The 24,065-nt window shown below is 35.9% G+C and overlaps 1 protein-coding gene across 4 annotated transcripts in view; it reads left to right on the top strand.

Moving 5' to 3' along the window:
* The window catches only part of HDX (highly divergent homeobox), a 216,047-nt gene that overhangs the window by 150,951 nt on the left and 41,031 nt on the right, over window positions 1-24,065 (top strand). For all 4 annotated transcript variants that reach the window (XM_078363499.1, XM_078363498.1, XM_078363497.1 and 1 more), the window contains one exon: window positions 14,576-14,722. In XM_078363499.1, the coding sequence (XP_078219625.1) occupies window positions 14,576-14,722 (147 nt within the window). The remainder of the gene's footprint in view (window positions 1-14,575; window positions 14,723-24,065) is intronic.

Below are 24,065 nucleotides of genomic sequence, written 5' to 3'. Positions count from 1 at the left end.
CAGGCTTTTTGTTCATTCAGGTGTTCAATTAAATAAATGAGGCTGATTCACATTAGGAAGGGCGATCTAGTTGTCAATCTACCGATTTATATGTTAATCTAATTCAGAAACATCTTCACAGACACACCCAGAATAATGTTTGACCAAATGTCTGGGCTCCCCTTAGCCCAGTCAAATTGAAAGATTACATTAACTACCACAAAAATATATTTTAGAAAGTCAAGGATCAGAAGTTATCAGAATATAAAAGATAACTCTCTTATTGAAGGGTGCTAATATCAGAAATATATATTTACAACTCCTACAACTCAACAACAAAAACAAATAACCCATTTAAAACATGGGAAAATAATCTGAATGGGAACTTCTCCAAAGAAGATATACAAGTAGCCAACAAGCATATAAAAAGATGTTCGACATCACTAATCATTAGGGAAATGCAAATCAAAGACTCAAAGAGATGTCACCTCACACCAATTAGGATATCTACTGTCAAAACACACACATGCACACATGTACAGAAAACGGCAAGGGTTAGTGAGGAGACAGAGAAATTAAAACCTCTGTGCACTGTTAGTGGGAATGTGAGACAGTATATCTGCTGGGGAAAACAGTATGGAGGTTTCTCAAAAAGTGAGAAATAGAATTACGATATGATCCAAAAATTTCACTTCTGGGTATATATCCCAAAGAAGTAAAAACTGGATTTTAAAAAGATATTCGAATGCCTATATTCATAGCAGTATTCTCAACAGCCAAAAGATGGAAACAATCTAAATATTCACCAATGAATGAATGCATGAACAAAGATTTGGTGCATGCATACAATGATATTATCCATCTTACAAAGGAAGGAAATTCTGACACATGCTGTGACATAGAGGAACTTTGAGGACATTATGCTAAATGAAATAAGCCAGTTACACAAACAGAAATATTTTATTATTTTATTTGTATGAGCTATCTAGAGTAGTTAAACTCAAGATGGTATAATAGAATGGTCATTGCTTGGGGTAGCAGGAGGGGAAATGGGTAGTTTAATGCAGGGTCTCCCACCCTATGGGCCATGGACTGGTACAGGTCCACACAGCAGGAGGTAAGCAGCAGGCAAATAAGCATTAATGCCTGAGCTCTGCCTCCTGTCAGATCCATGAGGGCACTCGATTATCATAGGAGTGGGAACCCTAATTGAACTGCACATGGAAGGGCTCTAGGTTGTGCACTCCTTATGAGCATCTAATTAATGCCTGCTAATGTGAGGTAAAACAGTTTCATCCTGAAACCATCCTCCCCTACCCAATACCACCCTCATCCATGGAAAAATTGTCTTCCATGAAATTGGTTTCTGGTGCCAAAAAGGTTGGAGAATGCTAGTTTAATGGATATGAAGAAGTTATAGAGATTGGTGGCACAACAGAGTAACTATAACATTACTGAACTGTACACTGAAAAGCGTTTATAATGCACATGTTACATAAACTTTACCACAATTTGAAAAATGCATCAGTCAAATTAATATTTTTCTCAGAACAAGTCACATAAGAGGATTACTTTTGAGGATATGATATTCCACCTCATATAGTTAACAAGCCAAAGAGAGAAACAGTGTTAATAAATAAATTCAATGAAACAATATATGGAGCATAGTATTTTCTAAAAATCATATACACAATTTAAAATAGTAAAACATTGCTAATAATAAAAATGTATGCAGTGTGATTAAAATATCATTATGTAAAAAAGATAACACTTTAACATATGTTTACTAGTACAGTTCTGGTCACTAGAAATTTTAAAAATGAAGAAGAAAGCCATGATTCTTTAAATGAACATTTAACATAAAAATAAATGCATATGTTCAATAAGCATATAAAATGATTAATCCTCCTTATGCTAAAAGAAAACAAAATAAGAAGCTATGTTTTCACTAAATTGGCAAAAATTACACAGTAGAATAAAACTTAGCATTTATAAAGTTAGAAGAAAAAAAGGACTATCACGCATTTCTGCTTTCACTGAAAGGCAGCTTGAAAATATTTAAAAAATTTCTATTATACTTTAAGTTCTAGAGTGTATGGGCTGAACATGCTGGTTTGTTACATAGGTATACATGTGCCCTGGTGGTTACATTCACCCATCAACCCATCATCTACTTTAGGTATTTCTACTAATGCTATCTCTCCCCTAGTACCCCACACCCCAAAAGACCCTGATGTGTGATGTTCCCCTCCCTGTGTCTGTGTGTTCTCATTGTTCAACGCCCACTTATGAGTGAAAACATGCAGTGTTTCATTTTCTGTTCTTGTGTTAGTTTACTGAGAATGATGGTTTCTGGCTTCATCCATGTCCCTGAAAAGGGCATGAACTCATCCTTTTTTACAGCTGCTTAGTATTCCATGGTGAATATGTGCCACATATTCTTTATCCAGTCTATCATTGATGGGCACTTGGTTTGGTTCCAAGTCTTCGCTATTGTGAAGAGTGCTGCAATAAGCCTATGTGTTCATGTGTCTTTATAGTAGAATGATTTATAATCCCTTGGATATATACCCAGTGACGGGATTGCTGGGTCAAATGGAATTTCTGGCTCTACATTATTGAGGAATCACCACACTGTCTTCCATAATGGTTGAACTAATCTACACTCCCACCAACAGTGTAAAAGCGTTCCTATTTCTCCACATCCTATCCAGCATCTGTTGTTTCCTGACTTTTTAATAATCACCATTCTAACTAGCCTGAGATGGTATCTCAATGTGATTTTGATTTGCATTTCTCTAATGACCAGTGATGATAAGCCTTTTATTTTCACGTTTGTTGGCTGCATTAATATGTTCTTTTGAAAAGTGTCTGCTCATATCCTTTGCCCACTTTCTTATTTATTTTTTTATTTTTTATTGCATTTTAGGTTTTGGGGTACATGAGCAGAACATGCAATACAGTTGCATAGGTACACACATGGCAGGGTGTTTTGCTTGCTTTCTCCCCTTCACCCACATTTGGCATTTCTCCCCAGGCTATCCCTACCCACATCCCCCTCCCACTGGCCCTCCCCTTTTCCCCCCAATAGACCCCAGTGTTTAGTACTCCCCTCTCTGTGTCCATGTGTTCTCATTTTTCATCACCCACCTATGAGTGAGAATATGCGGTGTTTCATTTTCTGTTCTTGTGTCAGTTTGCTGAGGATGACGTTCTCCAGATTCATCCATGTCCCTACAAACGACACAAACTCATCATTTCTGATTGCTGCATAATATTCCATGGTGTATATGTGCCACATTTTTCTAATCCAGTCTATTATCAAGGGGCATTTGGGTTGATTCCAGGTCTTTGCTATTGTAAACAGTGCTGCAATGAACATTCGTGTGCATCTGTCCTTATAGTAGAACGATTTATAGTCCTTTGGATATATACCCAGTAATGGGATTGCTGGGTCAAATGGAATTTCTATGTCTAGGTCCTTGAGGAAATGCCATACTGTCTTCCACAATGGTTGGACTAATTTAAACTCCCACCAACAGTGTAAAAGTGTTCCTTTTTCTCCACATCCTCTCTAGCATCTGTCTCCAGATTTTTTAATGATCGTCATTCTAACTGGCGTGAGATGGTATCTCAATGTGGTTTTGATTTGCATCTCTCTGATGACCAGTGACGATGAGCATTTTTTCATATGATTGTTGGCCTCATATATGTATTCTTTCGTAAAGTGTCTGTTCATATCCTTTGCCTGCTTTTGAATGGGCTTGTTTGTTTTTTCCCTGTAAACCTGTTTGACTTCTTTGTAAATTCTGGATATCAGCCCTTTGTCAGATGGGTAAACTGCAAAAATTTTTTCCCATTCTGTTGGTTGCCGATTCACTCTAGTGACTGTTTCTTTTGCTGTGCAGAAGCTGTGGAGTTTGATTAGGTCCCATTTGTCTATTTTGGCTTTTGTTGCAAAGGCTTTGGTGTTTTGTTCATGAAGTCCTTGCCTACTCCTATGTCCTGGATGGTTTTGCCTAGATTTCCTTCTAGGGATTTTATGGTGCCAGGTCTTATGTTTAAGTCTTTAATCCATCTGGAGTTATTTTTAGTGTAAGGTGTCAGGAAGGGGTCCAGTTTCTGCTTTCTGCACATGGCTAGCCAGTTTTCCCAAAACCATTTGTTAAACATGGAATCCTTGCCCCATTGCTTGTTTTTGTCAGGTTTATCAAAGATTGTATGGTTGTAGATATGTTGTGTTTCCTCCCATGCCTCTGTTTTGTTCCATTGGTCTATATCTCTGTTTTGGTACCAGTACCATGCTGTTTTGATTACTGTAGCCTTATAGTATAGTTTGAAATCCGGTCGTGTGATGTCCCCGCTGTGTTCTTTTTGCTTAGAATTGACTTGGCTATGCAGGCTCTCTTTTGGTTCCATATGAAGTTCATGGTGGTTTTTTCCAGTTCTGTGAAGAAAGTCAATGGTAACTTGATGGGGATAGTGTTGATTCTGTAAATTACTTTGGGCAATATAGCCATTTTCACGATATTAATTCTTCCTAACCATGAACATGGAATGTTTCTCCATCTGTTTGTGTCCTCTCTGATTTCATTGAGCAGTGGTTTGTAGTTCTCCTTGAAGAGGTCCCTTACGTTCCTTGTGAGTTGTATTCCAAGGTATTTTATTCTTTTTGTAGCAACTGTGAATGGCCGTTTGTTCTTGATTTGGCTTTCTTTAAGTCTGTTATTGATGTAGAGGAATGCTTGTGATTTTTGCACATTGATTTTATATCCTGAGACTTTGCTGAAGTTGCTTATCAGTTTCAGGAGTTTTTGGGCTGAGGCAATGGGGTCTTCTAGGTATACTATCATGTCGTCTGCAAATAGAGACAATTTGGCTTCCACCTTTCCTATTTGAATACCCTTTATTTCTTTTTCTTGCCTGATTGCTCTGGCTAGAACTTCCAGTACTATATTGAATAGGAGTGGTGAAAGGGGGCATCCTTGTCTAGTGTTGGTTTTCAAAGGGAATGCTTCCAGTTTTTGCCCATTCAGTATGATGTTGGCTGTTGGTTTGTCATAAATAGCTTTTATTACTTTGAGATATGTCCCATCGATACCGAGTTTATTGAGTGTTTTTAGCATAAAGGGCTGTTGAATTTTGTCAAATGCCTTCTCTGCATCAATTGAGATAATCATGTGGTTTTTGGTTTTGGTTCTGTTTATGTGGTGAATTACGTTTATAGACTTGCGTATGTTGAACCAGCCTTGCATCCCCGGGATGAATCCTACTTGATCATGATGAATAAGTTTTTTGATGTGCTGTTGCAATCGGCTTGCCAATATTTTATTGAAGATTTTTGCATCTGTGTTCATCATGGATATTGGCCTGAAGTTTTCTTTTCGTGTTGGGTCTCTGCCGGGTTTTGGTATCAGGATGATGTTGGTCTCATTAAATGATTTCGGAAGAATTCCCTCTTTTTGCATTACTTGGAATAGTTTCAGAAGGAATGGTACCAGCTCCTCTTTTTGTGTCTGGTAGAATTCGGCTGTGAACCCGTCTGGACCTGGGCTTTTTTTGTGTGGTAGGCTCTTAATTGCAGCCTCGACTTCTGACCTTGTTACTGGTCAATTCATAGTTTCAGCTTCCTCCTGGTTTAGGCTTGGGAGGACACAGGAGTCCAGGAATTTATGCATTTCTTCCAGGTTTACTAGTTTATGTGCATAGAGTTGTCTGTAATATTCTCTGATGATGGCTTGAATTCCTGTCGGATCTGTGGTGATTTCCCCTTTATCATTTTTTATTGCATCTATTTGGTTGTTCTCTCTTTTCTTTGTAATCAATCTGGCTAGTGGCCTGTCTATTTTGTTGATCTTTTCAAAAAACCAGCTCTTGGATTTATTGATTTTTTGAAGGGTTTTTCGTGTCTCAATCTCCTTCAGTTCAGCTCTGACCTTAGTTATTTCTTGTCTTCTGCTGGGTTTTGAGCTTTTTTGATCTTGCTCCTGTAGCTCTTTCAATTTTGATGATAGGGTGTCAATTTTGGATCTCTCCATTCTCCTCATATGGGCACTTATTGCTATATACTTTCCTCTAGAGACTGCTATAAATGTGTCCCAGAGATTCTGGCATGTTGTGTCTTCGTTCTCATTGGTTTCGAAGAACTTCTTTATTTCTGCCTTCATTTCGTTGTTTACCCAGTCAACATTCAAGAGCCAGCTCTTCAGTTTCCATGAAGCTGTGCAGTTCTGGGTTGGTTTCTGTATTCTGAGTTCTAACTTGATTGCACTATGGTCTGAGAGGGTCTTTGTTATGATTTTAGTTGTTTTGCATTTGCTGACCAGTGCTTTACTTCCGATTAAGTGGTCAATTTTAGAGTAGGTGTGATGTGGTGCTGAGAAGAATGTATATTCTGTGGATTTGGGGTGGAGAGTTCTGTAAATGTCTATCAGGTTTGGTTGTTCCAGGTCTGAGTTCAAGCCCTGGGTATCCTTGTTGATTTTCTGTCTGGTTGATCTGTCTAATATTGAGAGTGGAGTGTTAAAGTCTCCCACTACTATTGTGTGGGAGTCCAAGTCTTTTTGTAGGTCATTAAGAACTTGCCTTATGTATCTGGGTGCTCCTGTATTGGGTCCATATATGTTTGGGATTGTTAGCTTTTCTTGTTGTATCGATCCTTTTACCATTATGTAATGGCCTTCTTTGTCTCTTTTGATCTTTGTTGCTTTAAAGTCTATTTTATCAGAGATGAGAATTGCAACTCCTGCTTTTTTTTTGCTCTCCATTTGCTTGGTAAATCTTCCTCCATCCCTTTATTTTGAGCCTTTGTGTATCCTTGCATGTGAGATGGGTTTCCTGGATACAGCACACTGATGGGTTTTGGCTTTTTATCTAGTTTGCCAGTCTGTGTCTTTTGATTGGTGCATTTAGTCCATTTATATTTAGGGTTAATATTGTTATGTATGAATTTGATACTGCCATTTTGATGCTAGCTGGCTCTTTTGCCCATTAGTTGTTGTAGATTCTTCATTATGTTGATGCTCTTTAGCATCTAGTGTGATTTTGGAATGGCTGGTACTGGTTGTTCCTTTCTATGTGTAGTACCTCTTTCAGGAGCTCTTGTAAAGCAGGCCTGGTGGTGACAAAATCTCTGAATACTTGCTTGTTCACAAAGGATTTTATTTTCCCTTCACTTCTGAAGCTCAGTTTGGCTGGATATGAAATTCTGGGTTGAAAGTTCTTTTCTTTAAGGATGTTGAATATTGGCCCCCACTGTCTTCTGGCTTGTATTGTTTCTGTCGAGAGATCTGCTGTGAGTCTGATGGGCTTCCCTTTGTGGGTGACCCGACCTTTCTCTCTTGCTGCCCTTAGTTTCTTCTCTCTTGCTGCCCCTTTCTCCTTTATTTCAACCTTGTTGAATCTGATGATTATGTGCCTTGGGGTTGCTCTTCTTGTGGAATATCTTTGTAGTGTTCTCTGTATTGCCTGCATTTGAGTGTTAGCCTGTCTTGCTAGGAGGGGGACATTTTCCTGGATAATGTCCTGAAGAATATTTTCCAGCTTGGATTCATTCTCTTCGTTCCATTCTGGTACACCTATCAAACGTAGGTTAGGTCTCTTCACATAGTCCCACATTTCTTGGAGACTTTGTTCATTCCTTTTGCGCTTTTTCTCTGATCTTGTTTTCTCGTTTTATTTCATTGAGTTGATCTTCGACTTCTGATATTCTTTCTTCTGCTTTGTCAATTCGGCTATTGAAGCTTGTACATGCCTTGCAAAGTTCTCGTATTGTGTTTTTCAGCTCCTTTAATTCATTCATATTCCTCTCTAAGTTATCCATTCTTGTTATCATTTTCTTGAATCTTTTTTCAAATCTTTTTTCAAGGTTCTTAGTTTCTTTGCATTGATTTAAAACATGTTCTTTTAGCTCACAAAAGTTTCCCATTATCCACCTTCTGAAGTCTAATTCCGTCATTTCGTCACAGTCCCTCTTTGTCCAGCTTTGTTCCCTTGCTGGTGAGGAGTTTTGGTCCTTTCTAGGAGGCGAGGTGTTCTGGTTTTGGGTGTTTTCCTCCTTTTTGTGCTGGTTTCTTCCCATCTTTGTGGATTTATCCACCTGTCGTCTGTGTAGTTGCTGACTTTTTGATTGGGTCTCTGAGTGGACGCCCAGATTGTTGATGATGATTTATTTCTGTTACTTGGTTTTTCTTCTACCAGTCTAGTCCCTCCACTGTACAACTGTTGAGGTCCACTCCAGGCCCTGCTTGTCTGGGGGGCACCTATAATAGCTGCGGAACAGTGAGGGATGCTACCAGTTTCTTTTTCTGCTATCTTTGTCCCAGAATGATGCCTGCCAAATGTCAGTGTTTTGGATATAGAGGTGTCAGGGAGCTGCTTGAGGAGACAGTCTGTACTTTATAGGAGCTCAGTTACTGAGCTGTGAGCTCTGTTGTTCATTCAGGGCTGTTAGGGTGCTATGTTTAATTCTGCTGCAACATAACTTATAAAAAATCCCTTTTTTTTCTCAGATGCTCTGTCTCTGGGGGTTGGGGCTTTATTTTTGAGTGTCCGTTGTGCTGTCCTGCCCAGCTGGGAGGCAGTCTAGTCACTATTTGCCCACTGAGGCTCCGCCCTGCTGTTGTGAGGTTCGCCCTGTTGCTGCAACCTCTGCCCTGCTGCTGCAGTCTCTGCCCTGCTGCCACGGGCTACGCCCTGAGGCAGAGTCTCTCTGTTGTACCGGGTTGCCTCAGCAATGGTAGGCTGCTTCAGCAATTGGCATGTACCTCAGTACGGGCTGATTGCCTCGGTAATGGTGGACGCCCCTCCCCCACGGAGCTGTGCTTTCAGGGAACCTCTCCACCGGGAGCATTTGGAATCGCTGTTTCGTTTGTCGCACTGCGATACCCCAAATGCTGTGTCCCTGGAATCTCCTGGGCTGGCTCACTTTCCAAGTCCCGTTCAGTCTCAAATTCAGCCCTCTCAAGTCTCAGTTTGCTGGTTCAACAGGGCACTCGGACCAGTGCGCTTTGTGCGGAGCACTGGTGGAGCGCCTCCGCGTTACAGCGCGGGCCGCCGCCGCACAGGCTGCCGGCTACACCAGCCAAAACCTCAGCCTGGTATCCCACGTCTCTTTTATACCTGGGAATTTCCCCGTTCTGTGGGCAACAAAGATCCGTCTGGAAATGCGGCCTTGGCTCACCCTCTGTGCGCATGCATGGAGAGCTTCAATCCTGGCTTGTTCTCACAGCGCCATCTTGAGTCCTCTCCCTTTGCCCGCTTTTTCATGGAGTTGTTATTTTTTCTTGTAAATTTGTTTAAGTTCCTTGTAATTTCTGGATATTAGCCCTTTTTTAGATGGATAGATTGCAAAAATTTTCTCCCATTCTGTAGGTTGCCTGTTCACTCTGATTATACTTTCTTTTGTTGTGCAGAAGCTCTTTAGTTTAATTAGATCCCATTTGTCAATTGTGTCTTTTGTTCCCATTGCTTTTGGTGTTTTAGTCATGATGTCTTTGCCCATGTCTATGTCATGAATGGTATTCCCTAGGTTTTATTCTAGGGTTTTTATGGTTTTAGGTCTTACATTTAAGTCTTTAATCCTTCTTGAGTCAATTTTTTTATAAAGTGTGAGGAAGGGGTCCAGTTTCAGTTTTCTGTATATTGCTAGTCAGTTTTCCCAACACCATTTATTGAATGGGGAATTCTTTCCCTATTGCTTGTTTTTGTCAGGTTTGTCAAAAATAAGAGGATTGTAGATGTGTAGCATTATTTCTGAGGCCTCTGTTCCATTCCATTGGTCTATATCTCTGTTTTGGTACTAGTACCATGCTGTTTTGTTGACTGTAGCCTTGTAGTATACTTTGAAGTCAGGTAGCATGATGTCTCCAGCTTTGTTCCTTTTGCTCAGGATTGTCTTGGTTACATGGGCAATTTTTTGGTTCCATATGATATTTAAAGTAGTTTTATTCCAATTCTGTGAATAAAGTAAATGGTAGCTTGATGGGGATAGCATTGAATTTATAAATTACTTTGGGCAGTATGGCCATTTTCACGATATTGATTCTTCCTATCCATGAGCATGGAATGCTTTTCCATTTGTTTGTATCCTCTCTTATTTCCTTAAGCAGTGGTTTGTAGTTCTCCTTGAAGTTGTCCTTCACATCCCTTTTAAATTGTATTCCTAGATATTTTATTCTCTTTGTCATAGTTGTGAATGGAAGTTCACTCATGATTTGGCTCTATTTGTCTACTATTGGTGTATAAGGGTGCTTGTGATTTCTGCACCTTAATTTTGTATCATGAGACTTTCCTGAAGTTTCTTATCAGCTTAAGGAGACTTTGGGCTCAGATGACAGGGTCTTCCAAATATACAATCATGTCATCTGCAAACAGAGACAATTTGACTTCCTGTCTTCCTATTTGAATACCCTTTATTTCTTTCTATTGACTAATTGCCCTAGCTGGAACTTCCAATACTATGCTGAATAGGAGTGGTGAAAGAGAACATCCTTGTCTTGTGCCAGTTTTCAATGGAAATGTTTCCAGCTTTTGCCCATTTAGTATGATATTGGCTGTGCGTTTGTCATAAATAGGTTTTATTATTTTGATATACATTTCTTCAATACCTAGTTTATTAATTTAAATGCACATACTATTTGGCTCACTAATGACACTGTGGTATAAGGCCTAAAATTAAGGCCCCATATTAAGCACATATTGGTTTCTAGGGAAAACTGGGAGATCCTTAAATGAACCTCAACATTGTTTTTCTGCAGATGAAATATGCTATTCAAGTAGTTCTTCATAGTATGGGCATCAAACCCAATCTGTTTATCCCTGGGTTCCTCAGTTCCCTGCCAGTCCACAGAATAATTCAAAGAAGCCAATCACATCCTCCTTTTGGAACCAGGAGTTACACTACATTCTTGTTACTACAAGTTTGCTTCCCACAGCCCCTGCTTGGTTACTCTGTTCCTAAGCATAGCCCCATGTGGCTCTGCATGGCATAAAATGTCCTCAGCTTGTGAGCATATATGACTAATACACTATTTTTGATCTCGTATCTAGTTTTAGGAGTCAGTGTTTTGGCCATCCATATGATTTTAGGGCAGAAATCTCTTCCTCATCAATGAGAAGAAAAGAAGGTGATCAAAACACACTGCTAGGAATTTCACATCACATATAATGTCCATCAATAGATAACTGTAACTAAAATGTGGATTGCCCATATGATGAAGCACAAGGTAGCAGTTGAAAACACTGAGGTACACAAACAATTAAAAATAGAATGACCATATGATCCACCAAGCTTACATCTGGTATAAAAATAAAAAAAGAAATCAAGATATCAAGAAGATATCTGCCCTCTGATGTTTACTGCATCTTTATTCACTATAGCCAAAATATGGAAACAACCTAAATGTCAATAGAGAGAAAAATAAACAGAGAAAAATGTGTCATATACATACAATGGAATATTATTTAACCTTAAGAAGGAAGGAAATGCTGCCATTCAGGACAACATGGATGAACCTGGAAGACATTTTGTTAAGTGAAGTAAGGAAGGCACAGAAAGACTGATACACTTTGGTTCCACTTATATGAGTAAGCTAAAATAGTCAAACTCATAGAACCAAAGAGCAGAAAAGTGGTTTAAAGTAGCTGGGGGGAGGGGGAAATGGGGAGTTTGCTATTCTACAGGTATAAAATTTCAGTTATAAAACGTGAATAACTTCTAGACATCTGTTGTACAACATTGTACCTGTAACTAAGAATACTAAATTGTACATTTAAAATTTTGTTAAGAAGGTTGATGTCGCATTGTGTTCTTATCACAAAAAAGACTGAGGCGTATCTGTTTTTGATGATTTAGAAAAATCTCTCAGATACTATTAAGTTGAAAAGTTTAGATTTGCAGTGTCATGCCAATTGTTTGGTTTTCTTTTTAAGTGTACATGCACTCAAAAGGGCAGTGTTGAGTTAGAGATTTTTAATATTCATTTCAAAAAGTCATTTAAGTACAAACATATCACTCTGCTCCACATTTAACCAAGATACATACTTAAAACAGGAAACTCTGCACCCCTTTATCGGTGTTGTCATTTAATGTTATTTAAAAAAGAATAGTACAGAAATAAACTTTTAGAAGTGTCCTTGAGACTGATAAAATGTCAGAAGATTTCTATTATTATACATCACAATATAAGCCAATGAAGTCACTTGTTAAGTACAGTTGTCTGGTTACTTGGCCAAAGCTTCAGCTTTCACCTAGATTGCCTGGATTATTGGAATGCTACTCTTTTCACAAAATCAAGAAGATAATTACCTGTCTCCTTCACCTCAGCCACAGATTTAGGTTTCATGATGTCTTGTAAAGTGAAAGTGGCTTGAAAGTCCAATAGGAAAAGAAAACTGACCTCAAGTTGAAGCTTCCCTAGGGAAAAATTCATCTTCTCTTCTAAATGTTCACTTTAAAAAAATTCTCTAAATAGGTATTCAGTTTCATTGCTAATTGACTTCTATTATCTTATTTGTTTTCTTAGTAAAAATATGCTCTTAGGAACTTTAAAAATAACTGCACTTCCTGTATATGCTTCACCTTAATAGGCATTGCCATGATATGTCACCTTTAGCATTGCTAGTGCTACAACCCCAGCACATTTCTAGCAAATCAAATCAGATATTATTTAGTTCAGTTTAAAGAATGAATCAGGTTTGGATGTCCTCTAAATGAATTACAAATTAATTAGCTGAATGTGTTCAGTGTTGTGTTCATTATTACTTCCATTGTGACAGTAATGTAAGTTATCTTGCACTGGAGAATATTATATAAAGGAAAATTATGGGAATATTTATGCTGGTTGTTATGATAAATTATTTGATTCTCCATAGAATCTTCCTGAAATTTATCTTGCTCTCTATTTTATTGTAAGAATTTTAGCGCTGCAATGATAGTTCAATCAATGTTGGCTGAACACCTAATGTGAATTTTTGTTGTAAGTAACTAGAAGATTAGTCTTAATTAAAAAAAAATTAGATGGCATGTTTTTAATTCATGTAATTTAATATTAGTACTTATAATAACTTTTACTCATCAGGGATTTTTTAAGTAGAAGAGAATAGATTTAGGTGATAATGAAATTTATTATCACACACACACAAAATATGATCTACCTTATAAAGAAGTATGCTTTAAGAATTCAATTTAACTTCACTTTCTTGGTAATAAACCAATAATTCATATATTTATTTTCCTTTTTGTTGGCTAAATTTACTTTTCAAAAGCTTGTAGCTTTAAAGCAAAAACATTTGCAACTGTTGTTTAGTATTACATCAGTTTTAGCTATGGCCATTCTTTTTATTAAGTCATGTTTCATATGTTGTGTATGTTATTTTCCACTGTTGCCTGAATCTAATTTAGGAGGTTTCATTTTAAATTTCAGTTAGAAAGTAAATGTTGAAAGCATTGTATGTCTAAGGAGTTTTGGAGGGCTAGCCTCTGTTCTGTGTGGGACTTGATCATATATCATCTTAGACAGAAGAATGCAACAGAACTCCATACCTCAAGCCATGAATTGCAACAGCTGTCCCAGAATCACTCTCACAGTATCTTTCTCTCTCTCACTCTCTTTCTCTCTCTCACTCTCTTTCTCCTCTCTCTCTCTCTCATTTTTTTCTCTCTCTCTATTTCATCAGAAGCACACACACAGGGCTTTGTAGGATATATATTTTTAATTAAAGCTCATTTTTAGAATTTCCCACCACCTCTGAAAAATAATTCAAGACATCATTGGAATAAAAACAACTAGAAAAACGCAGATATTTCTATTTATGGCTCGGCCATGGACTCTCTATGCCCTGTTGAATTAGCCATTTGACCTAGCTTTTTCTGATGACTTAACAGCAAAGTAGTGGTCATTATTCTATCATATTTCTAATTTACTTCCTATGGATACCTAAGATTGATTGAAATAAAACAACATGTAAGTTCAATAGTTTATTGGATAAAGAAAACCTAAGAACAAAAAGGGTAGGTTTATTATGAAACTTGATGAAGCTGTAAATATGATTTTAGGGCTATGTTATCTTCTTACTTTTCTCTTATTTACCTTTTAAATTAATTATAACATCAGTATGAAACCAATATCTAGATTCTTATGGCAAATCTAGATTAACTTATCAAAAGTCCATATACTAATGTAATCCTTTCTTTGCTTTTTTGTGTTTAGTATGTAAAAATGCTTATTTACATTATCTGTATATGTTAACAAGCATTATTTCTAATTTGAAAGTATTTAAAATTATCTTATTTTTATACCTGTATTTTATACAATGAACATGTTTTATTTGTGTTATCAAAACTATTTAAAATCAACATTGTTTAATTGCTATCAGTTCAAAAATTCTATGCATTTCATCCTATCACACTGTATTGTTATGGAAATTTGAAAAATAAAAATGCTTATTTTCAGAATGGGAGAACAAAATAAGAATTGTGACATAAATTTTGCTAGTATTATAGCACATCTCACCCTGATGTTTCTCTCTATAATATTATTTCCTTGGATTATTTTAAACTTAGAAATTTAAAACAATTTAAAAATGTGTTTTTTAGCTACAGGACCGCACTCAGTTCAGTGACCGAGACTTAGCCACCCTTAAGAAGTATTGGGACAATGGCATGACCAGCCTGGGCTCTGTTTGTAGAGAGAAAATTGAAGCTGTTGCAACTGAATTAAACGTTGACTGTGAAATAGTTCGGGTAAGATATTTTCTATAACTTTCATGCTATGGTTACTGAGTGTCATAAATGAAAGCTTTAAAATCTTACATGAGGTGCCCCAAGTATTACTAGCAATAAAGTGAAAAGGTAACCCACAGAATGGAAGATAATATTTTGAAATCATATATATGATAAGAAATTTATATCAGAGCATGTAAAGAACACTTACAAGTCAATAATAAAAATGCAAATAACCTAATTTTAAAAAAGGCAAAGGAACTGAATAGACATCTCTCTTATAAAGATACACGTAGTACCAATATTTACATGAAAATATATTCAACATCATTAGTCATTAGTCATTATGGAAATGGAAATAAAAGCCACAAGATGCCATTTACCCACTGTAACAACATTACATGACAGATACATAATAATCAGTGTTGGCCAGCATATGGAGAACTTGTAACCCTTATACATTGCTGGTAAGAATGTAAAACATTTTAACAACCTTGAAAACAATCCTCAAAATTTTAACACAGAGTTATCATAAGACCAAAAATTCCACTGCTGGAATGGATTTCACTGCACTCAACAGAATGAAAAATGTATGTCCAACTGAAAAGGTTGTACACTGATATTCATAATAGAGTTTTTCATAATATCTAAATGGAAACATTCACCAAGTGAATGAGTAGATATCTGGGTATATGTATATAATGGAATATTATGGAGCCATATAAAGGAATGAAATATTAATAAGTGTATAAAATGGATAAATCTTAAAACCACATATTATATTATTTTATTTATATGAGGTATCCACATTAGGCACACTCTAGAGACAGAAAGTAGATTAGTGGTGTCAGGAGCTGGGGGTAGGGTGGAATGGGAAATGACTGCTAATGTGTATGGGTTTTATTTCTGACATAATGAAACTGTTCTGTATCAGATAGTGGTGACTGGTACACAGCTCTGCAAATATATGGAAAACATTTTAATTGTACATATAAATGAATGAATTGTGTGGTATGTTAAATACATCTCAACATTGTTTAAAAATTGCATGAGGTGAATTAAAATATATCTCATACAATGAACAATAGATAAAAATTATTTTACATTCCCGCCAACAGTATAAAAGTGTTTCTATTTCTCCACAGCCTCACAAGCATCTGTTGTTCCTTGACTTTTTAATGATTGCCATTCTGATTGGCATAAGATAGTATTTCATTGTGGTTTTAATTGGCATTTCTCTAGAGATTAGTGATGTTGAACTTTTTTTCATGTTTTTTTTTTGTTGTTGTTGGCTGCATAGATTTCTTCTTTTGAGAAGTGTCTGTTTATGCCCACTTTTTAATGAAGTTCTTTGTTTTTTCTTGTAAATTTGTTTAAGTTCCTTGTAGATTGCATATATTAGACCTTAGATGCATATATTGTAAAATTTTTTTCCATTCTGTAAGTTGTCTGTTCATTCTGATGATAGTTTCTTTTGCTGTGCAGAAACTCTTTTGTTTAATTAGATCCCGTTTGTTATTTTTGCTTTTGTTGCAATTACTTCTGATGTTTTCATCATAATATCTTTTCCCATGCCTATGTCCTGAATGTTATTGCCTATTTTTTTTCTAAGATTTTTATAGTTTTGGGTTTACATTTAAGTCTTTAATCCAACCGTTGTGAAAGGCAGTGTGGTGATTCCTGAAAAACCTAAACCAGAAATACCATTTGACCCAGCAATCCTATTACTGGGTGTATACCTGAAGGAATATAAATCATTCTATTATAAAGATACATGCACACATAGGTTCATTGCAGCACTATTAGCAATAGCAAAGACATGGAAGCAACTCGCATGCCCATAAATGTTAGATTGGATAAAGAAAATATACATATACACCATGGAATACTATGCAGCCACAAAAAGGAATGAGATCATGTCCTTTGCAGGTCCATGGATGAAGTTAGAAGCCATTATCCTCAGCAAACTAACACAGGAGCAAAAAACCAAATACCACATGTTCTTACTTATAAATGGGAGCTGAACAATGAAAACATATGGCCACAGGGAGGGGAACAACACACACTGAGGCCTGTCGGGGGTAGGGGAAGGGAGAGCATCAGGATAAATAGCTAATACATGCAGTGCTTAATACCTATTTCACAGGTTGATAAGTGCAGTGAACCACCACAGCACACATTTGCCTTTGTACCAGACCTGCACATGCTGCACATGTATCCCAGAATTTATAATAAAATACAATTAAATTATAAAAATTATACTGATCAACCATGGGAACTGTAGTTTATGTCCCATTTAAAAGATGTTGGTATACAAGTTTGAAAGTGGTAGTGCCAGTAAGTATTTAACAATCAATTCTTTAAGGAAAAAAAAATACTTGATTATTTGCTGATTTCTGTGGTGTGAAAATTTCTACCATAGCTGGTTCTATGTCTTAGTCAACACAGAGCTGGGAAGAGATGCTAACAGTTGACTCTTGTGAGAAAGTATAGGTTGACATCAGTACACACACTGGAAGATCATCTCAGTAGATCAAGAGGGAAGTATCTTAAAGAAGAAGTGGCAAAGAGTCAGGCTTGATAGTACACGCCTGTAGTCCCCTCTACTCAAAAGGCTGAGCTGGGAGGATCACTTGAGCCCAAGATTTCAAGTGCAGCCTGGACAACCTAATGAGGCTCAATATCGTATCATATATATATATAAAAGTGAGCAATATAGGGAGAATATATAGAGTACAGAGTTCGGAAAATAAGTAATATTCTCAAAATAAGTACTGTCCTGTTCAGTCTTGCTTTTTCTTGTTAGAATCCAGATGGAAAATCAAATTCAATACTGTGTTTATTTAGCCTGCTGCTATGCATTAAAGTATACTAGCGAGGAGAGAGAAGTGCATTAGACATTATTTCTATTTTAAGGAGCTCAGAGTCTAGCAAGAGGGATGATACATATACACCATGGAATACTATGCAGCCACAAAAAGGAATGAGATCATGTCCTTTGCTGGGAGGATCACTGAAGAAAAACAAAGTTGCTGAAGAGGAATTGGAGTAGGATCATAGTATGAGGAGCCTAAACAACAGCCAAAAATAGGGAATGTAGAGCATGTATTCTTGTTTTATTTTTATTTTTTTTAAATCAAAGTTATATATGTATATAGCTTAGGAAGTCAAGTTCTGTAGAACTCGCTACAAAACCAGCATTCCTCATTCCTTCCTTCCTATCATTTTTAATAGTCCGAACCCAACCACTTTCCACTCTTAGATATTTCCTTTGGTATTTACTTTCATCTATGAATGATGTGCTGTATTAATGAGATTTAGGTTTAGCTGTAAGTAATAAAATACCCAAAAATAACAATGGCTTAGACAAGATATTTCAATTCCAAGTATAAGTCCATGGGTATGCAATTTACAGCTAGCATGGCAGTTTGGCTCTACAATGTCCACAGAAACCCTGATGCCTTCCAATTTCCATTCTTCTCTCCCTACGATGTGGCCCTTTTTATCAAGTTCCAAATTGATAGCATACATACTCCAGGTGGCATGACAGAGAGAGAGAAGAATAAGGGGTAAAGGGTGTTTACCAGCTGTCTTTTAACAACGATTCCTGGAAACTGCCATGAGATCCTTTTACCTATATCCCATTGGCTAAAGATTAGTCACATGGTCATACCAAACTACAAGAGAAGCAGAAAATGTAATTATACTATGAGCAAACATGTGCCCAGCTAAACCTCTGTAATTCTGGAAGGTGAGGAAAATATGGGAAATAAACAGCAGTCTCTCTTATATGTTTGTATTGCAACTTCCTAATTTGTTCAATGTTAGGCATTTTCTATTGATTTTTCACCATGAGGTACAAAGCTCTTTTTTTTAAAAAAAACTCTTTCAAGATTTCCTCATTGATCCTTTCATTTACATGCATAATTCCTCTCTCCTTATCCTCCTATAACTTTGGTCAGCTTGGTATTAATTATTACGACTATGTCAATGCTTTACACATTTGAATTATATAGTAAAATATCATTTTTTGGTTTTCTTCATAACTTAGCATTGTTTTGTTTCGCTGTAATTCATAATTTACTTAATTTATGTTTTTGATATTCATGTTTGCTTGACTTATTTTCTAGGTACTTACTACTAATTTATCCTCAAACCCTTTCCCAGTTGCATAAGTCTTCTCTCAACACATTCATATACATTTGGCAGTATAATAATTCCATCACCTTGAAGAAATATTTTCTGGAATTTTCTGATCTGCTCCAACTGAATTGATTATTTTATATATATGGACTATAACTGTTACTCTAAGATTTCCACTTCCAATCTGTTTCTCCTTTTGTTCTGCTTTCAATAAGATATCCTTTAATTTATCCTCCAACTTCTCTACTGAGTTTTTCATTTTAAAAAATGTATCATGCCACTGGTACTGATAAGTAACTTGTGCCATGACAACAATGTTCAGATTCTGTGGACAGCCATAGAGTCTACTTGAGACATCCATATGCAAGAGAGGAGACAAGGACAGAATCTCTTAAAAACATACACTCACAAAATAAAGATAAGATATCCACAGGATTCCTGGCTAGGGCTCTCTTTGATATCAAGGTATCTTAGGCACACTTACTGTAAAAAATGGCCAGAACTACTAACATCGGTTCCCTCACTTAGGCATTACTATGTACAGAGTTTCCTATTTCTACACAAAGATTTTAATATGTGAAAAAGGAGGAAGAATTTATGCCATTTCCTTCTTGCTTAATATTCATTCAAACTCATATTAGATGAAAGAATAAGGAACCGCTTACTATCCTTTTTTTTTCTCATGATTTTCCAACATAATAGAATGCTCATGGCAGAGAGAAAATGTGTTGTAAGAGGATCTCTTCTGTAACATATGGCAAATTATTCTAAAGGAGAATATATTAGCCACATAAATATATTCTTGAGCTTTCAGGAAAAACTATTTAGAGGTTTTTAAGTCTAATATACCTTCTAGTTACTTATCACCAAAATGAACTTCACCTGAGGATATCTAATTAACCATTACTGATGGTACAATTTTAAAGTTTCAGTTTTTTATTTTAATGTCATACTTCTAAGAAGTCTGTTTTTTATTTTAATGTCATACTTCTAGGAAGCAAACTTGGTATGTTTTTCCTTTGACCTTATCATTGATTGTTAATTTTGTGCATGTTTTCCTTCGACTTGAAATGTTTCCAGGTTAGTGCCTATTTACTGAGTTATTCATTTAGCAAAGGTAAACTGAACACCTGTTATGTGCTAGAAGTTTTCTATGTGCCATGGGAAAAATCCAGCTCTCTCAAGAAACTTGAAATTTAGAATGATCAATTATCCCTAAATGAGAATAATATATTGGAGAAATATTTTGAGATATGACATGTGGACAGTAAATTGGAAGCACTGTGAGTCCTTGAGGACAGTTAGTTCCTCCCTACTCCTTCTTGCTACAACTCAGTTTAATGCCTGTCCTTTCCATCTGCGTTAGGGTTATAGTGAACATAAATTAAAATGTACCCTTGCATGATCAAATATTGATAGAAACAACATGTTTGAGTGTATGAAATGCATTTTGTAGGACTTTAAAGTTCATAGAAAACAACGTTATGCTTTTACATTTTAGAGATATTTATTTTCAAAGGAACATGACTAGATTTGAAATGCCTTTAAATGGAACAGTGCTTATAAATTATATGGTAAACTCTCTACTATCTATTACATATATTGATTTAGAGTTGGGGGGCACCTTGAGATTGAGTTCAATATACACATGTATGTATATATGTGTATATATATATATATATATATATATAAGTTCAGCTCATATATACATATATATGTATATAGGCATATATACATATATCCTTTTATTTCTCATTATTTTCCAATATAATAGAATGCTCATGGCAGAGAGAAAATTTGGAGATGATGTGTTGTAAGAGGACCTCTTTTACATATATATGAGTGTGTGTGTGTGTGCATGCATATATTCTTTATATATACATATATACACATATATATACATGTAAACTTTATGTCTAAAACATAAAGTTGTTTTTTATGTGCATATATATATATATATATACACACGTGCACACGCGCACACACACACATATGTAAAATGGAGCTGGATTAGCTTTCCCATGATCACATAGACAGTCAGTAGGTAGAGGCCAAGCCTCTTTATTCCCAATCTAACATTATTCCCAGTTCCACCTTACCAGTGTATGCCTTAACATAAGAAATAACTTGGATACTTCTTAAAAATATAGATTACCCTATTCTAGGCTTACTGAATCAGAATTTACAAGAAAGGACCAGAGAATCTATGTTTCCCTTCCCCGAATTATTCTTAAGATCAGGTAAATTTGGAAAAAACCGTACAACACTATGTCATCATAGCTAAATATTCTACCTGGTTCTTTTTATCCATAACACTTGGTCAAATTTTATAATTTATATTTGTTTTTCTGTTTATCACCTGTACATATATATTACTGTTTCTCATCATCTATACTTATACATTTAAGTTCTCTGAGGGAAATACTATATGTATTATATTTACCACTGTGTCCCAAGAACCAGAAACAGTGTTTGGTACTTAGTAAATTTTCAGCAATATATATGGAATTAATGAATGAATATCTAACAGAAAAGTGCACCCTCTATGTATAGCATGCATGAACTAAGAACTATCTTGCATGTTCTGCACATGTACCCCAAAACCTAAAGTGCAATAAAAAAAGAAATATATAATGACATACATTTAAACACATATACACCGTGGATTACTATGCAGCCATAAAAAACGGTAAGTTCATGTCTTTTGCAGAGACATGGATGAATCTAGAAACCATCATTCTCAGCAAAGTGACACCAGAACAGAAAAACACCATGTTTTCACTCATAGGCGGGTGATGAACAATGAGAACACTTGGGCACAGGGAACAGAAGAACACTCACTGGGCTAAGTGGGGTGGTGGGGAGGGGAAGGTGGGGAGGTATGACACCAGGAGAAATGCCTGATGTAGATGATGGGGGTGCAGGAGAGGATGGAGACAGCAAACCAGCATGGCATGTACATATTTATGCAATAATCCTGCAGGATGAAGGATGTACACGTGTACCCCAGAGCCCAAAGTAGAATAAAAATAAGTAAATAAAATAAAATAAAAGTTTGGAATTTAGCTTTCTATTGTTTAATAGAAATGCACTTATAAATGTATAGGGCTTTAGAGTCCTCATTTTCAATAGCCATTATGTTTGTATTGTTAATACATAGGAGTTCTGGTTGAAAAGATACACTATTATTTTTAGGTTTATGACTATTCCGGTGGGACATTTATTATTCAAAGTAAAGAATTTGGAAATCATTTTCCTAATTTTACACATAATCTGAGGCCTAGAGTGATAAAATAGCTTGTCCATTGATCATATAAAGTGGTTGAAAAACCTAAATATTTCAAAGTAGGATTGTTTAATTTGAAACAGTGAAAAAAGACCCTTCACATAATTGATAGCTGGAGTGTAGAAGGGGGAGATAAGGGTGAAGAAGATCTGAAGCAAAGAACTGGAAACAATACGTTAATAAAATAAAACAATAGATATTGATTCAGTTTAAGGAAGAGCATTGTGAAAACACTTAAAAAACTGGATTGGGAGCCTTGCAGGGTGGTCTGTTTCATATCCCTGACATTTTCATGCAAAAAGAGGATGGAAACTTCAGGTGCTCAATAAATAGTATGATACCCACTCACATTGGTAAAAGTGATCTTAACTCAGTCTATATATGCAAATTCTAATCTGTGACAGTAACACTCTCAGGAATAATGTTTTGCAAACTATCTGGGAAACATTTAGCTCAGTGAAATTGACACATAAAATTAACTATCACAGGCTACTATAATAAAATATTATAGATCAGTTGGCTTATAAACAACAGAAATTTATTGCTAATTTTTCTGGAGGCTAGGGAATCAAAGACCAAAGTGCTGGAAGTTCCAAAGTATGGTAAAAGCCCACTTCTTAGACAACTGATTTTTTGCTGTAACCTCACATGGCAGAAGGGACAAGGGATCTCTCTGGGGGCTCCTTTATAAAAGCACTAATCTCATTTATGAGACATCCATTCTTAATATCTATTTACCTCCAAAAGACCTCACCTCTTAACACTATTACCTTGGAGGTTAGGATTTTAATATGTTAATTTGGAGTAGGGGAGACAAATATTCAGACCATAGCAGCCTCTAAGATTAATTCAATTATCTATGATGCTGTAAAAACGATAAAAACCCATTAGCATTGGATTTATACATGTAATCATTTTTTCAGTTCCTTCTATTTTGAGGAATATCCAAAGAGGAAATATTTTAGCTTCAGCTTGCAATAAAATTTCACATACTTCCAATATTCACATAACATATTACTGTACCTTTATCATTGTACATTCTGTAATCACTAATTTCTCTCAAGAACGGTGCAAAGAAGTTGAAGATAAATAGAAACTTGGTTTCTGCCTTTTCTTCCCACTTTTTCACAGCTTTTATGACCCAAATGAAGCGAAAATCATCCTAGAGAGACTGATGTTTTCCTCCTTCTGCTCATACCATCATTTTTACAAACATTGGTGGCTAAGATTATTGTAAAAGAAAAGCTTCTGCATTTATAATTTGTTAAGGGTTCATAGATAGAAAATAGAGAAATTACATGACAATTTTAAGAAGCTTTAGTAAGAAATGGCCATGTTTTTTCTTTTCTGAAGTATAGCAATCTATTTTCAATGATATGATGTAATGGAAAATTGGCTGCTAGTGTCAATAATAATTTAATTGTAGGTTATAAAACACTGAAAGAGTATAATTGGACTGTTTGTAACACAAAGGAGAAATGCTTGAGGGGATGGATATCCAGTGTTCCATGATCTGATTATTATGCATTGCATGCCTGTACCAAAATGTCTCATGTACTTTGTAAATACATACACCTAGTATATATACACAAAAATTAAAAATAAAAAGTGTTAAAAAGAAAAAAATAAATGGAATTATGTGTTTTAAACCAGTATTTCTCCTATGAAAGAAGTTATCAAAGCTAAGAAAATTAATATTCATACACATTTTTATTTTATACTAGGTAATTTTCACTTTGGCGTATAAAAGTAATTCAAACTTCACATTTAGCATCAATGCTAAATCCATCCAAGGAACTACATTTTATAAACTTGAAGGGAAAATCCCCCCATCAGATATAAAGAATAATTCGCCTTTTTGGACTAACTGAATAGTTCTTCTGTTTTGCCCTGCATATTTTTTGAAATCTTACCAAGTATAAATTTAGCTTCATT

The sequence above is a fragment of the Callithrix jacchus genome, chromosome X (assembly GCF_049354715.1).
Source record: "Callithrix jacchus isolate 240 chromosome X, calJac240_pri, whole genome shotgun sequence".
Taxonomy (NCBI): domain Eukaryota; kingdom Metazoa; phylum Chordata; class Mammalia; order Primates; family Cebidae; genus Callithrix; species Callithrix jacchus.
The sequence above is the reverse complement of the archived record's forward strand: the minus strand, read 5'-3'. Positions and strand labels throughout refer to the sequence as shown.